The sequence below is a fragment of the Micropterus dolomieu genome, linkage group LG02, assembly GCF_021292245.1.
Source record: "Micropterus dolomieu isolate WLL.071019.BEF.003 ecotype Adirondacks linkage group LG02, ASM2129224v1, whole genome shotgun sequence".
Lineage (NCBI taxonomy): Eukaryota > Metazoa > Chordata > Actinopteri > Centrarchiformes > Centrarchidae > Micropterus > Micropterus dolomieu.
In genome coordinates, this window is record NC_060151.1 from 6,599,674 (window position 1) to 6,615,101 (window position 15,428).

A 15,428-nucleotide genomic window follows, 5' to 3' on the forward strand; every position below is an offset into this window, starting at 1 on the left:
CCCCCCCAAAAAAAAAAAAAACTGCCACACTGCCAAAAAGACAGCGCCAATCAACATCAATCAACTGTTTCAACAAACTATTTGGCGAGGAGATCAAGACATATGCAGTGGTTCCCAAATCTTTTTGTCAGAAGTACCCCCACAGCCCTGTCAGATGAATTCATACTCCTTCATCAATATTATTTCAGCAATTTACACATTACTGTTGGCTAACCATTTCAACTGTTTATCCATTACTTTTACTGACTTCAACCCTCTATCCATGAGGTTTAGCTGACTGCTTCAACCATTTATCCATTACTTTAATCTATTCAGCAATTTACACATTACTGTTCGCTAACCATTTCAACTATTTGTCTATTAGCTAACTCTAGCAGCTTCTCTGTTCGCTTAATAACTAGTTTTCAAGCACTCTCAACACGTGGTAGTCCTCCATAATGATTCCATGTACCCCATGTACCATTTACCCAGGTAACTGCAGAAATACTCCCTGTGGTAGTGGCCCATCTGGTTGGGTATATCTGGTGTGCAGTTTCTGGGTTCTTTGCATCTTGAACTAAGGGCCATTTTGTATATAAAAGTAAAAAAAGTGTAACCTATCAATAATACAGAATACTTTTAATTTCTGTTATAGTATTATACTAATACACTAAGTTATATTAGTTACTCTTCCATGTTGTGGATAGTACATCTACAGTAGACAGATGTACATCTGGCCGATACACATGCCATCATGTGAATAAAGGGAGCACTGGCACTTGTTTTTTTTTCACTTCAAGCACTTATAAAAGTGATTTATATTCATTGTGACCTCGGCCATGCAGTGTAAACACTCTTAGTATATTCTTGGAAGATTTTATGCATACTGGTCTTGGAGTTTGCTGAAAGACTGAAACAGGAGCTCTCTGTGTAAGCCATCTTTAGTTTACTGGGATAATCACAGCTCTTATCACAAGGATTTCCCTACGAAGCTGCCAGATTTGTGTAGTTTTAATCCATGCACAAAGACAAAATCTTTCAATCAATCAGAGGGGCGAAAACAATTCATGTATCAAAAACATAAACTTGGCCTTGGAGTAATCATATTAGTCTGGGTGTTTAGGTCCTGGTGGAAAAAACACACCCTGGATTGAGATAGTGAGAATAATGGGACCAAGTCTGATGCCTTTCAGTGTGAATACTATGTCATTAGGGTCGGTTTTACAGCCAGGTCAGAGGGGAACATAAACTCAGATGAATAGAACAGAAACAACAATAAAAGGCACAAAAAAGAAAGTAGGGATAGGAGACGCTCTCGGGGCCAAAACCGCAGATAAAAATCTAACCGCAGAATGAAGGCCAGATTGCTCTAATTCACTGTCATCTCAGCTATTTTTTTTCTCTGTATGGAGGGAGAGACGGGACAGAGAGTGTGCCCCTATCCCCCTCCCCGTCCGCCCACACCCACTCCTCTCCTCCATTCAGATTTACTGCTCTTAAATTGTTTGCCCTCTGCTTTTAATGGCCATCTCTAGATCATCAGCTCTTAAAATAAACACCAAGGCTTGGATTACCTTCTCTATCACCATTGCACTGAAGCAGAAAGCACTTGCAAGGACTGGGACTCGCTCCGCTCCTCTCTGTCTGTCTTTACGTTAATTTACTCTGTGTGTGCGCCCCTGTATGTTTGGGTTGCTGGAGGAGAGCCTCGCATTGAAGCTGAGCAGCAGAAGAATGGAAACTCAAGTAGGGCTCAGAAGCAGGGTGGTCTGTGTCTAATAATACACCAATCAAATGTTACCGCACAAAGGGCAAATAACAAGTAGATCAGCTCCACTGCTGCTGCTGCTGCTGAGAGGGATACCATTCAGCCCCTACTATTTCCCAATATCAAATAATTTCTGAGCAGAATAGGATTCTGATGAAATTCCAAGAAGACCATTTGGTTTTATACATTTACATTTACTCATTTAGCTGACGCTTTTATCCAAAGCGACTTACAATTGCTATGCATCTCAGAGGTTGCATGCCTCTGGAGCAACTAGGGGTTAAGTGTCTTGCTCAGGGACACAATGGTGGATGTCTCACAGTGGGAATCTAACCCAAGTCTCCCACACCAAAGGCAAGCATCTTATCTATGCGCCACCACCACTACTTTTGCGGTGACAGATTGCACCCAGTCAAGGACCAGTGAGGGGGACCGAGTTGCAGCCTGGTTTACCTACCCTCTGAGGACAGTGCACCCCACAGTCTAATCCCAGGTCCCATGCCATGCATCACTGCGTGTACATTTCTTTACACGTTTGCTTGCGAATGTGGTCGTTTCTCTTCATGATACATACAAGGCCCACAGGCATCAGGTGTGAAGGGGGTTCAGGTGCTGGGTGAGGCCGGTGAGGACTCTCATATGCTCTGCTGCAGACAGCGTTTGTTGTTGCCCGGCCTGCTTCTATGGCGCATATGAGCCATACACTTACATACACAGACAACACCTAAAAACATACTTCACACACTTCACTCCCGTGGACTTGAAGAGAGCCACCGGGGATGTAGGCTTAATGTTTTAAGAGGAAAAGCAGATTGCATTTGAAAAATCAAAGGGGAAGGGGGTGTAGGCTCGTGTTTATGAACGATAACAATTCAGTCGGCATGCAACAGTTGTATTAACATGCGAATACAGAGTATGTATACAGTACTTAATATTTGGCATCTAGGCTCGGACCATGTCACTCCCCATAGCATACCTTTAAGGCTGCACTGAGAGAGATTGGGGAGTGACGATAACAGATCCCTTCATGGGAAACACTCTGTTAGATGATGGAAACAGAGGCATGAGGATTAGCAATTTCAAATAACGATTTTAAATAATTAATATTTTTCTGTTAACAATTCAAGGCTACGGGTGGATGCTGGGGTGGAGCAGCATCAGATGAGCATTGTGGTTTAAATGGACAGCTGATGGGACTCAATTTGCAATTTGCAATCGGAACATTCTCACAGCTGTCACTTCCTTATTTTAGTGTTTCATGTAACCCCAGTGTTTGAGGTCCCGGAGACTCCGGGCTGTCTTTCACAGCTTAAAAAACACAATACTTAATATTGTTTTATCAGCTTGATACTTGATAATTTTTCCCTCATTATATAAGAATTGCAATAAGCATTTTGAACTGATGACACGTTTCAGAAGTCCGCTACAGGAAACACAGCATTACTTCTGTTTGGGGTCTCAGAGACCCCAGCTGTTAAATAGAATGGACTGCTGCTCTATCGCTGTGATTGGTGTTGACAAGACTTTTCACGCAGCTCCACCCTTCCGAAATCCCAAATGAGTACGTCTGGATTGCTGTTATTTGAGTTTTACAACTATTTCTTTATAAGAGGTCTAATAGGAAGTTTGACCTCTCTGGGGTCTAACTGACCCCAAACTTAAGTATCAGCACTGTGTTGGATAACAGACTGTACACTTATCTGTCTGCCAATGACTTTTTGGAAAACAAAAAGGAATATATCTCACACTGCATAGCAAATATAAAATTGAGCATGAAACATTTCCTTCCTCACCTCGTTGAGGTCATTTCAATTTTCCACCTTCATCAAATGTGCAAGCTCAGTATGTGGCAAATGAAAAGGATACCATTTTATTGCTGTTCTACGTTTTCTGTTTTAATAAGGTTGAGACGAAAGAAAAAATGCATTACAAGGGAAATAAATTGGTTGATTGTTCAAATATTTTATTATTTTCAAAGGGAGTATAACGAGGGTATAAAGCCAATGTTAACAAAAAACAAGGGTTAAAGTCATATTGTTTCCCTGCAGAGGAGTCGTTTATATCACAGGCTCCATTGCTTTTTTAATGATAAATCATATCTGAGCTGCGATCTCAAAAGGGTACTCAGAGCATCTTAGAGGATAAAACTCACGTGTAAGCCCCCTGGACTGAGCTAAGCCTAACAAAATGTGTGAATAACATTGAGGGAAAAATGTGCTCTAAAATTACCGTTTGACATTTTCATATGTCTCACTTGGTCCACATCCAATGACAAGTCTTTCGTATATCCAGAAACAAGTATATCATAACGCCAAGAAAATCTAATAAACTTCTTTTTTCTCAAAGGAATACAAATGATTCCTTTGAAGCTTGACACACAGTTAGTATGCACTGTAGTAGTGATGTTACTTTGTTTATGCACAGTCCCCCTCAACTGTACTGTATAGGTATCTGTTTTAACCATTTGCATAAGTGTGGGGATGCCCTCTATACAGTGAAAGCGATCTGAGTGGATTCCTCTGGCAGAGCTCTGTGCTCTGGTTGCCCACACAGTGGGCCAGAGTGCCACGGAAACAGCCCAGCACTGCATGGCCACTCGCAATGCCAACCAGGCCAGTCGCTGACACTCCTTGGACATCACCCAGGAAAGGTACACTGAGCTAAAAAAAACAAAAAGCTACGTGGCCATGGCAACTCTATTCAACTGCCTTTCTGGACAGTTATCCAATGCACAGATACAGTAAGGACATTTACGCACTGGAGCATGACTGCTTAAAGTTTTTGTTGTGAGGTTTAAGTCGACACGCAACTTTTTGCCAGGACATACACATATAAGATGTATAAAACTAAAATTATAATACTGAACATGTGTTATTCTGATAAATAAATCCAAAAAAACAATGCAATTTCATAAACTTCTTTCCCCCTAATCTCTTCCATGTTTTTATTGCACTCCAGGGAGAGAGAGGGAAAAAAACAGTGTTGTTTTTCTATCTCCTATGAAATTTATGCATCGAAGCTGCCAATAAGAATTCAAATGAGTCTGAAATTATAGACGAGAGAGTTGAGCGCTGACAGTTGACGGGTATAATGAGAATGTTACCATCCAAAATTATGCCTGTGAAATGGAGCTGGCCGTCCATATGAAAAGCAAACAGACGGAGAAAGTGAGTGAACGTGTCAGGTGATTTTATTTTTTTGAGCAGGAGCCCAGAGATGGACGGAGCCCTGCCCTGGAGAGTGTCCTCAGAGGAAGCATGAAGGAGGGAGACGTGAATGAAGAAGGATGAGATATTGAATAAAAATATGACACTGAGATAAGTGAAGGTATGTTCGCTGCTACGTTGTAGGCGAAAAAAGTTAAAAAAGAATGATTTAATTGTACAAGTCAACCATGCTGAATATAAAATTCTGGACTCACATAAAACCGGAGTCATTAAAACAGCCACCGAAAACGGTGTTAGTTATTATTATTGTCAAATCTTCCTAATCTGGGTGCAGAGCTGTGAACTACAGTGCTTAAAAATGACGTGAGGAAAAAAACAACAACACAGGAAACACACTCTCCTTTATTCTCGCCAACGGCTTGTTCAAAGTGTAAAGCCCTCTTTTCATTTCTTTGTCCCCGTCTGAGCGGCACATTTGCTGTTCAGCTGCTCGGAGACACGGCGAGTTTATTTATGTATCCGTTTCCCATAAATTAGAACATTTGCGCTGACAAACGCGGAAGTAGTCGCATTAGCGCCTAGTTCACACCCACCTTCCCCTGACTGCCGACTCTCAGGATGCAGAAGTCGGAGGAAGAAACGAGTGCTGTTTTTATTGTTTTTTTTTAATGTTGATCATAGAGAAGAGACACCCAGGTGCACTTGTAGACACACAGAAACACTTAAACAGACGCTGTCAGAATTTCTGAACTCAGTGACACTGACATATTTAAATACATCAGACAGACAAATTACTAAGTTAGTCTGACTAAAAGCTGCAAGTAGTGAGAGCAGGAAAAGCGACATTTGCCACAATAATAAGCAGAAAATAATGCACAAGTTAAGGATGGATACATATGGAGTGTACCAGTAGCTTTATTCCATACTGTGCTTAGCGCTGGGAACAGGACCCCCCACCCCTGCGACCCCATATATTCTCTCTGTTATTTCAGGGAACAAAAGCGGAGCTCTCGAGGCCATGGGTGGATCCATGAAAGGAAGAAAGGAGTCCTGCTCCTGCTCCTGGCTGAATAGGGGCCTTTCACACTTAGAGAGGCCTGTTTACACTCCCTCAATAATGGCTCTAATTTTCTGATCATTATTGAGTAATTCCATCCACCCCCACACCCAAGGTTTAACGCTTTCTCCAATCACTCATGGCACCACGTCATGTCTCTGAAGGGCCCCCAGGTCTCTGTCCCAGATGATGTACAATACATGTTCTCCATTTCCCCAAAACCCATCAGTCCTTAACCCTGACTACCATTTCCTGCTCTGACGGTTAACACATTTAGCAAAAAATTGTTAATTGTTGTTAATTTGCCAGTGACATCCCCCCCCCCCCGCAGCGGACTCATTCTCTCCTCTGATTGGAGAGGCGCAGCACTTTATCCTCCATTTTGTTTTGGACCTGAATCCACAGCAGCCACCGATCACACCGAGTAACAACATTCGCTCTGCTAAAAGCTGGTGGAAAATATTTTGGAGGAAGGAAGAAAACAAATAAAACAACAACAAAAAACGCACACGCCTGGTAACATGATAGCCGTTTTATTCTGCGCGCTGAGATCTCCATAAAATAAGACCTAGGTTCACAAGTCCTGACGCTCGCCTTTTTTGGCAACCCGCTGTGAAAAAGCAGCCATATGAGTGGTGGTAAGGGCGTAGGGGGATGCGCAGAGGCGAAGACATGTTAAGCGAAAACAAGGATATGGGGGGAAAAATGTTAAAATGAGAGAGAAAGAAAAGGATCAGAAGGAGAGAAGTTGGCAGAGACTGTGTCGGTTTGAAAAGCTGGCACCTTCTAAACAGAGCTGCAGCTTTGGGTGCCAAATGCTGCCAACCAGCCCCACTAGCCTGAATATCTGCCCTCCCTCTCTCTTTGTTTCCAGCATGGCATTTTGCATCATCTTTATTCTACGCTTTTCTTCTGACTTTATATCAGCGCTCAATATCATACTAACAGCAGTGACTGACATTTATTACCATTAAATGAGGGACTAAAAACAGCCAGGGAAATGTTAAAGGGAGATATTTATTAATTTATTCATTATTAGTGTTCATTTCAAGGATTTTAATTTGTTTAATTTTAAATGTAAGAGGATTTTGTTTGCGTATAATTGCTAATTTTTGAATTGGAGACGGTTTTAAATCAAAAGTAAAATCCACACGGAGACGGGGGATCTGTACTCAGCGGTGTCGTGGTGTTCCGGTCCCATTTTCCGTATGGAAAGAGCTGTCCCAATTACAGGGCAGTCTCCCCGTGCTCTGCTCCACTGGACCGAGGGAACAAGGCGGACTGATCAGAATCTGGCTGCTGGGAATCGGCCCAGAAAAGACGCTCTCTTTTCCCTCTCCTTTTTACTCTTCTGCTGCCTTCACCTCTCCTCTCCTCCTGCTCTTTGCCCCTCGGCTCAAGCAGCTGAGAAGCCAAGCCACTCCTCCTGTGCGGGGATACGTATGTTTTTAGGGGACAGACAGATTTCAGGCCTGGCGCCTGTACAGAGAAAGAGAGGACTGGTCATGCTAATTCACACACTGAAACGAGACAGCGCTAGAGACCAAAAATAATACACAAGAAACTAGGGGGAAAATGTGCGCTTATTTTGTGTTCCACTTGTTTCTAAAAAGGAGAAAATCAATTCAGGAAAACGGTCAAATAAATGCAATTATTGCTCAATAGATACAAAGCCTTTATTTACAGGCTGAATAGCCTATTTATTTTGTTCCCTGTGTTTAGTATATTTATTAATTATGTTTAATGCGTATTAAGTAATTTTATTTCTTGAGAAATAAATACATTCTGTGTGTAAAAAAAAAGAAGCAAGTATAAAAGTGAACTGAGCTGAGCTCCTAAATTGCTAAAAGAGACACCATAACATTTATTTATTAACCTTAATTACACAAATAATTAAAAATCACTGTACAGTGAAATTAGGAAATAAAGCTAATCCATGTTGCCCATAATAGGCACTTTCTGGTACAAGGGATTTTTCTATTTGCAAAGCTAAGACCTGACCTTTGTTTCAAAATTAGACTTAATTCAATCATATACTCAGTCTTTTGTGTATCTTTCCCAGTATTATTCACTAAACTGGATAATTACAATAAATATGAAGCAGGCTGGCCTGCTCCCAAAGCCCATAGAGCTGCTCAGCAGTCGGACCTATAGAGCAGTGGAAAGTTGTGAGAGATCGGTTAAAAGGAGGTCAGAGGATTGGAGCGAGCGGCAGCGTAACGCTTCGCCTGTTTTCACCGATTTATTTGGGAGCCCGATCATACTGGAATAATCTGTTTACCAGCAATTCCTTACACTCCGCACACTCCACTCCTCTTTTCTCTCTCGCTCCTTATATGACACACACACACATACGACACACACTGCAAAAAGCAACTGGAAAAACTGGGGGCTCTGAAAACGGGCCAAACCGTGGCTGTTGGAGGCCCCTATGCCTCAGTGCATATTAAAAACACCACAGTGTCACTGACGCTGTCCCGTCATGAGAGGGGCTCGCCGAAGCTCAAACTTTATTGGGCACATTATTTCAAATGACAACAAAGCGTAAGAAAGTTTCCGTTGAAAGTGTCGGACCAGCAGTGTTTTTCACACCAGATGAATGCGGCTCCCTCGGCGCCGACACTCTCTATTTCTCTGTCGGCCCGGGATACAGACCGGTGCCAGAACACTAGAGCACAATTCTGCTCTCCATCCAGAAATCTCTGCTGTGCACAACAGCCAAGGAAAAGAAGAAGAGACTGAGAGGGATTTTTTGGGGGGGTTCACATCATTATGATTCCCTCTTTTCTTCATCAACTGACGGAAAGCAACCTGGCTCTACGGGAGTATTACTGCTCGTGTGATATTATGCTGCACATACTCTGCTCAATGTGCCCCAATGTATAGCCTCTGTAAACCAACACATACACATATCTGTCCTGTTTGGTCTCTTCTTCATTATGTACCTGCATCTGATAATGTTACCTCCTTTTGAAGCTCAGGATATTAGGCAACGCAGATAAGATGTGTTTGATGGATTAGCGTGACGTGAAGGCTTTAAGTCTCTCAGTCGTCTGTCTCCCTGTCGATTCCTCTCTTTGTTTGCCTCTATTAAAAGATATTCTCTTGGTCATTTGTAATTTTAGGACTACGCGCAGAGACACATTGATGGGTAAATGAACATCAGATCAGCACAGATATGCCGTGCAGTCTGGCATACACACACACACACACACACACACACACACACACACACACACAGTTGGCTTTCGGACCTGGCCCAGGCACCTCTCTTGTCCGTCTGTCTCCAGCACAGAGAACAGATATGGAGGTTGTACTCTCAGAAACATCTTTTTGTCATAACAGCTCAAGTAATGAAAGCTGTATGAGGCAGCTCGGGCTCCAAACATGACTAATGCTGGCACCGTGCAGCTTCGTCAAGACAAATACGGAACACAGCGCTCAAAAAAACATGACCTGATCCTGGGTCTCTAGGTGGAGGAAGGCCCTCATCGCCCAACTGGCAAGCCAGACTTCGACAGACATGTGATCAGCGATGAGATCAGATCCCTCCCTATCTCCCTCACTTCCTCAACATCCCTGAACCATTATTGCTATCATCATCACATGCAGCAGAATGAGTGAAAAAAACAATGAACCACTTTTGCGGTCGACTCTCATCATGATCTGTGTGTGTGTGTGTGTGTGTGTGTGTGTGTGTGTGTATGTGCGCAGCCAGGTATTTACCAAAAGTGAGTGTGTTCAGGCTCTGTTTGGTAGTGGAATCTTGCTTTACAGCTGCAGAGCAGAAGTGCAGATCAGAATACAGCGGCTGTGATCTGTCCCAGCTCTCACTGCCCCGCCTGGAAGGGCCCAAGTCTATAATTGGACAAAAGCATAGACACATCCTCTGTACTGTAGGGGAGCAGAAACAGAGAAGAAGGGGGGTGGGGGGTGGATCTCCTGTTCTGTCAATCACAGCGCTTGAAAGCAGAGCCCCCCCACACACACGCAGCTGGCGACAGTGACATCAGTGGGACGTGAGAACTGAAACGCCGCGGCGGGGACAGGCGGGTGAGACGGCTGCAGTCCAATCATCAGGCCTGGCAACTGATAGCTTCCGCAAGACACAGACACCCTGGAATGGGGAGCTAAGAATAAAACTGTAACGCTGCCACCCCAAAGGTTAGAATGGAGTCTCTGTCTGTCTGTCCTCTGTAAACTCTGGTTAACCCCAGCCAGCCTCCTGGAAAACAGAGCAATTTGAGCGTGTACGAGTGAATGTTTTTTGTTTGGTTTGTTTCCTAATGTTCTCCCTGTTCCATTCCAGTCACATGTGCAAGGTGCTGCACAGACTGCCTTTGAGGTTGCTGTGGAAAAGCTGAGCAGGATCAGAATAGGAAACCGTCTCTCTCCCACAGCAGTGGACCTTTATCAACAGATGCAGCTCTAAATGCATTCTGCTTCTTTTTTCCTTTAGACATGAGCAGGAAAGACAAAAAATAGCAATGCTTATGATGGGAACACAAGCCTTTTTTATCCAATTAAAAAATTTTTTATAGTCAATTAAGAGAATGGTGTGCTCACTACTGAAAAAAGATTTAAATAAGAATGCTCATATATGTAGAAAAAGAAATACAAATGTGACGTACAAACACAAATCAGCAAGATGAAGGCTAGTCCAGTGTATATACGGGGGTGAGTGGCTGCTGGATTCTGGCACAGAGTAAAGAAAAAGGCTTTACTCCGAGGGGCACCAGGCTGCGCTGGGAGCTAATCTGAGCTGCGGTTCGCCACGGCGCATTGTGGAACAGGAAGAGGCGCTCACGGGAGGCCCCGCAAACTCAAGCAGAGTTACACACTGGGCTGAAAGGAGCCTGGCAAGGGGTACTCTGTCACAGAGGAACGCTAAACCTCCCTGCCAAGGAGACGAATTAAGGTCCTGTAACTGTATGCCAGTCTGTGGTAAGAGACCCAGGATAATAGTAAAAGGGTGGAGAAAGGGTCTGTAATTGTGTTTGCGTTTGTGTGTGTGTAATGAGACAGCTAGTGACTGACTCTACCTGCAAACACCTGAATCATGGAAACAGACAACAGGACTGGAACTGTAAAGTAGCATAATGACGAAAAGACAAAACACATATTATACACATTATAGCAAATTTTAAACAGGTACAGGTGGGCTTCAATCGTGAACGTGAGACACTAAATCTCACTAATAAGTCGCATATAGGACAGAGCAAATTTCAAGCATCTACAAATATGAGTGCTACGGTTTGCCTGACACACTTACAGTGCCACTGATGCATCTTCAATAGCTGTGTTTTCAATGTCATTGGACTAAAAGTAATTTGTTCCACATTTTTAAACTGAATCACATGACTGCTGCACAACTAAAAAACAAACAAACGTGACTTTAATTATTTAGATTTGCTGCAATAAAGTGGATTTTAACAATAAAGAACAATTATGTTCGGCCCAGACCACTGCAGTAATACCCCAGTAGTTACTGTAAAAACTAAATTGCTTAAACTGAATAGAACAAAATATAATCTTGTTGTTTTACATCATATGTGTTTTACTTTTTTTTGCAAAAGCAATAAAAACATAGTTGATTTAAGATTATGATGTTAATTTAGTGTTAACATTTTAGTATTGCAGTTTACACAAAATTGCAAAAAATATGTATAAAATAAAATTAATATCTATGTTCATTTTTTTCCCACTGAGCCCCATAGGTATGTGTGTAAGTAAGAATATTCCGACTATTTTATTTTACAGTGTGAAACTGCCCTCAGAGAAGAATGCATGTTTGTTTACACATTACACTAAGATATTTTCACTACCTCTATTTTAACTTTATGGTCTCAGCAGGAAACTCGTGTGCCGAATATGGAAAAATACAGCATCCCATAAACAACCAGAGGCAGAGGCATGCTGTTATAAACAGAAAAGTCTCAACTTGTGTGTGTGTGTGTGATCAGTACAATCAGACAAACAACAAATGGGGCAGCATGGGTGAGTTGTGTTTGAGGGAGGGCTCCTGTGTGCGTTTGTGTCCACTTGCATGTTTGTGTGTGTGTGTGTGTGTGCGCTGAGTGGTGTAAGGCTGAGGCGGCTGAGGCGGCTGAGGCTGCAGACAGGCTGACTCTCTCTGCCTCCTGAACTACCTGGGACCGGGCCAGCTGTCACTGCACTCTCCAGACCACCACACACACACAATCACAAAAGAACCCACAGACACAGACACAGACACAGACACACACACACACACACGACACACACCGCTATTGATACACACCAATCTCACAATAACATACACATGGATTACAGACACATGACAAACTGCCTCTCTCACACACACACACACACACACACGTATGCACATGCATGCACACACAGATAAACAGGGTTGCAGATGCTTTTGTTTACTGATGGCACCGGAAAACATGCACATTTGGATTTAGACAAATTTGCACACAAATACTTGAACAAATGTACCAGTGCAAACATATCTCTAGGTAAACACAGGTTTTAAGCCTGACTGTCAAATTCTCAGAATCTCTTTAAACCAGAGAGAAACATCTATCTGAAACACATTTTTTGAAGATTAGACCGCGCAGACTGGCCCTTTAAATGTTAAGACGAGGACGTTATCTTAGTCCTGACTGTGTTTATCAAAGCCTGGCATTGGCTCAGCTTGGTACATAATGAGGGGCAGGGTCTAATCTTTGATTCACATGCCAAAGTGTGTGTGACACTTAATATACTGACCTGTGTGTGCGCGCATAAATGACCAGATGAAGAAAGAAAATAAAAAGGCTCACTAGCTGCTGTCTGTGGGAGTTTGTCATATAGGTGACTACAGTAAATCTGCCCACATACCTGGTGAGTGGACGAAGTAGGCCAGGTAGAGGTCCAGCTCTTTGACCGCCACTCCAATGTGGTGCGGCTGGACACACAGGCCGTGGTTGGAGCACTGGGGCGACTTGACCAGTCGCTCCCCATCTGTGCTCTCCAGGGGGCTGCCCTTGAACAGGATGACCATCACCAGGTCCAGCCGCCACACCTTGTCGGCCTGGCGGAGGCAGTCGATGCGGCGGATCTTGCCCTTCTGGTCGGGGTTGGACAGCACACAGCAGGGGGCCTTCTTCCCCGTGATGGTGAGCACAAAGTCCTCGCGGAACTCTGGCCGGATGTCCTTGCGGAGCTTGGCCAGCAGGCGCGAGGCCCACTTCTGCTTGATCTCTGGCTTCTCCCCCAGCAGCTCGTCCTTCACCGCGCGTTCCTCGTCCTTGGTCATCCTCTTTTCGTGCTTCTTGAAGTACTTGCGCTTACGGGCCTGCAGGTTGAACCAGGTGTAGGAGAAGGCACGGACATGGGGGAGGAGGGCCTCAATGAAGGGATGAAATTCATCCTGATAACAGAGAGAAAGATGTGGCGTTAGGAGGCTGAAAAAGGCTTTTGGTTTGAAAGAAAGCATGCAGATCTTCAAAATAAAGCTGTTAAAACATTTTGACAAATTTCAATGAAAAAGAGGCAATTGGGTAACAGTCAAAGAGTAATAAAATGTATTATAATACAGTAATTATATTGTTATCAATAGTTAAATCAAAATGATCATAATTACTTATTTGTTAATAAGTAATTACTATAATTTAAAATTTAAAATCTAATTACAGTTTACTAAAACATTTAAATTCCAAAAAAGCAATTCAAATAAATATTCTCATCTAAAATGTCAAAAGACTTCATCATTATCACAATTCAGATAAAATACAAATGATAGGCAGCTATCAAAAATGGAAAATAATTAACTTTAAGATGCAAAGCCTCCTTTTTCATAAATAGAAAGCAAAATATTGAAGACAACAAATACAAAATGCATGAATTCAAATCCAAAAGCTACTGAAAAGCTGAGCCAAGTTGCGCTCCCGGTGTTCTGCTGTAAAAAAGAAAAGTTATTCTGCTCTACCATAATACCTTCACTACATATCTCTGGGCAACAAAGCCCAGATCTCGCCACAGCGTTCCTGTGCCAGGGTTGCCACACACCGGTCGCTCACCACCGCCAAGCTTTGCCGCCACAAGACCACTGTTGAAATGTGCTGCTAAAAGATCAGCCATACCATTTCCTATCTCTGCTACCATGCAAGGGAGCTCCAACCCGACTCACATTTCCACAACAAACTGAAAGCAGACAGAAATCACCACAGAAAACCACACTGCTAGAGGAAGACAGACGGCCTGGTAGTTACCATTTTGCACTCTCATCATAAATTTGGCACAGCGTTTAAAGTGAAAAAAAAAAATCTCCTGCACCAGTTTTTTTTCCTCCCGCGCTCCCCAATGTAAAGCAAGTGCTGGTTTGGCAGGGTGTGGAGAATTAGCAGATGAAAAAAAAACTTGGGGGTGGGGGGTTCATAAAAAAAAAATTAGCACAATTTGCTGCTCACTAAAAACAGCGGGCCAAAGTTTAAAACCTAAACCAAACAAACCCCAAGATTTCAGCAAGGAGAAAATTCACTACAGCAGGACCACAGCCAGCAGCTCATTACACAAAAGCAAAAAATGACAAAAGAGTCACTTAAAAAACTTGTAGCACAAAAAAATGCATCAAGTAAAAATAGAAATATTAACAGTATTGCACTGTTAGAAAAAAAGAACTTCAACAACGGTGAGAGATGCACTTAAAATAAACAGTCCTTTGTGCATTCCAAAAAACCAAAAAAAAAATGAACCTTGAAAAAAAAAAATCCTTGGCAAAGTGTAATTGGTAGTGGTGTCTGTTCTGATCCTTGGGCCCGGCGCAAGCCTCAAACACACACACACACACACACACACACACACACGCACACACACTCACACACAGATGGGGGGGCCAGGGAGAGCAGAGCACAGAATGGGGAAAAAAAATAGAGCCGAATCAATGTTGGACGAGCGCATACGACCGCTGGCAAAGCCGAGTGCTGCTTCTTTTTTCCCCTTTTCTCTCCAACTCTCTCTCTTTCTCGCTCGCCGTCTCTCGTCCTCTCTGCGTTCTTTCCCTAACCATTGCTTGAGCCTTTGCCAACACGAGTAGGGCCCACCTATTTGGCAACAAGATGCCTGTAGCCCAGCCAATGCGTTAGCTTCAAGAGCTGAAAGGGAGGGAAGAGAGAAAGAGGAGAGGGTTGGGGAGGGGAGGGTGGTGGGGTGGGTGGGTGTTGTGGCAATGAGAGGGAGAGCGCGAGAGCGCAGGAGAGAGAGGAAGACAGAGAGAGAGAGAGCAGGTGGGAGTGTATGAGAGCGAGCAGCCTTGTCCGATGCTGCACAATTTGCCAAATCGACAAGTTCCACTCTGACACGGAGGCAAAGTTCAGGGGAGCAAGCCTTTTCCTGCATCAATCCCTGCAGCCCTCAGCCTGCCTCCATCTTTACTATGGCCGCCATCGCCTCGTCTCCCTCACCCGATACCCCCCCCCCCCCCAACCCACAC

The 15,428-nt window shown here is 43.4% G+C and overlaps 1 protein-coding gene across 17 annotated transcripts in view; it reads right to left on the bottom strand.

Moving 5' to 3' along the window:
- nfixb (nuclear factor I/Xb) overlaps positions 1-15,428 on the bottom strand; it is a 132,609-nt gene that overhangs the window by 77,589 nt on the left and 39,592 nt on the right. For 3 of the 17 annotated variants that reach the window (XM_046071857.1, XM_046071799.1, XM_046071789.1), the window contains exons 1-3: positions 13,934-14,080; positions 12,836-13,367; positions 9,698-9,829 (exon numbers count right to left, since the gene is read on the bottom strand). In XM_046071857.1, coding sequence (XP_045927813.1) covers positions 9,698-9,829; positions 12,836-13,367; positions 13,934-14,077 — 808 coding nt within the window. In that variant the 5' untranslated portion in view covers positions 14,078-14,080. Of the gene's footprint in view, positions 1-9,697; positions 9,830-12,835; positions 13,368-13,933; positions 14,084-15,428 lie in introns of those variants that run through there. The other 14 variants (XM_046071806.1, XM_046071839.1, XM_046071815.1 and 11 more) reach the window with 9 other exon arrangements.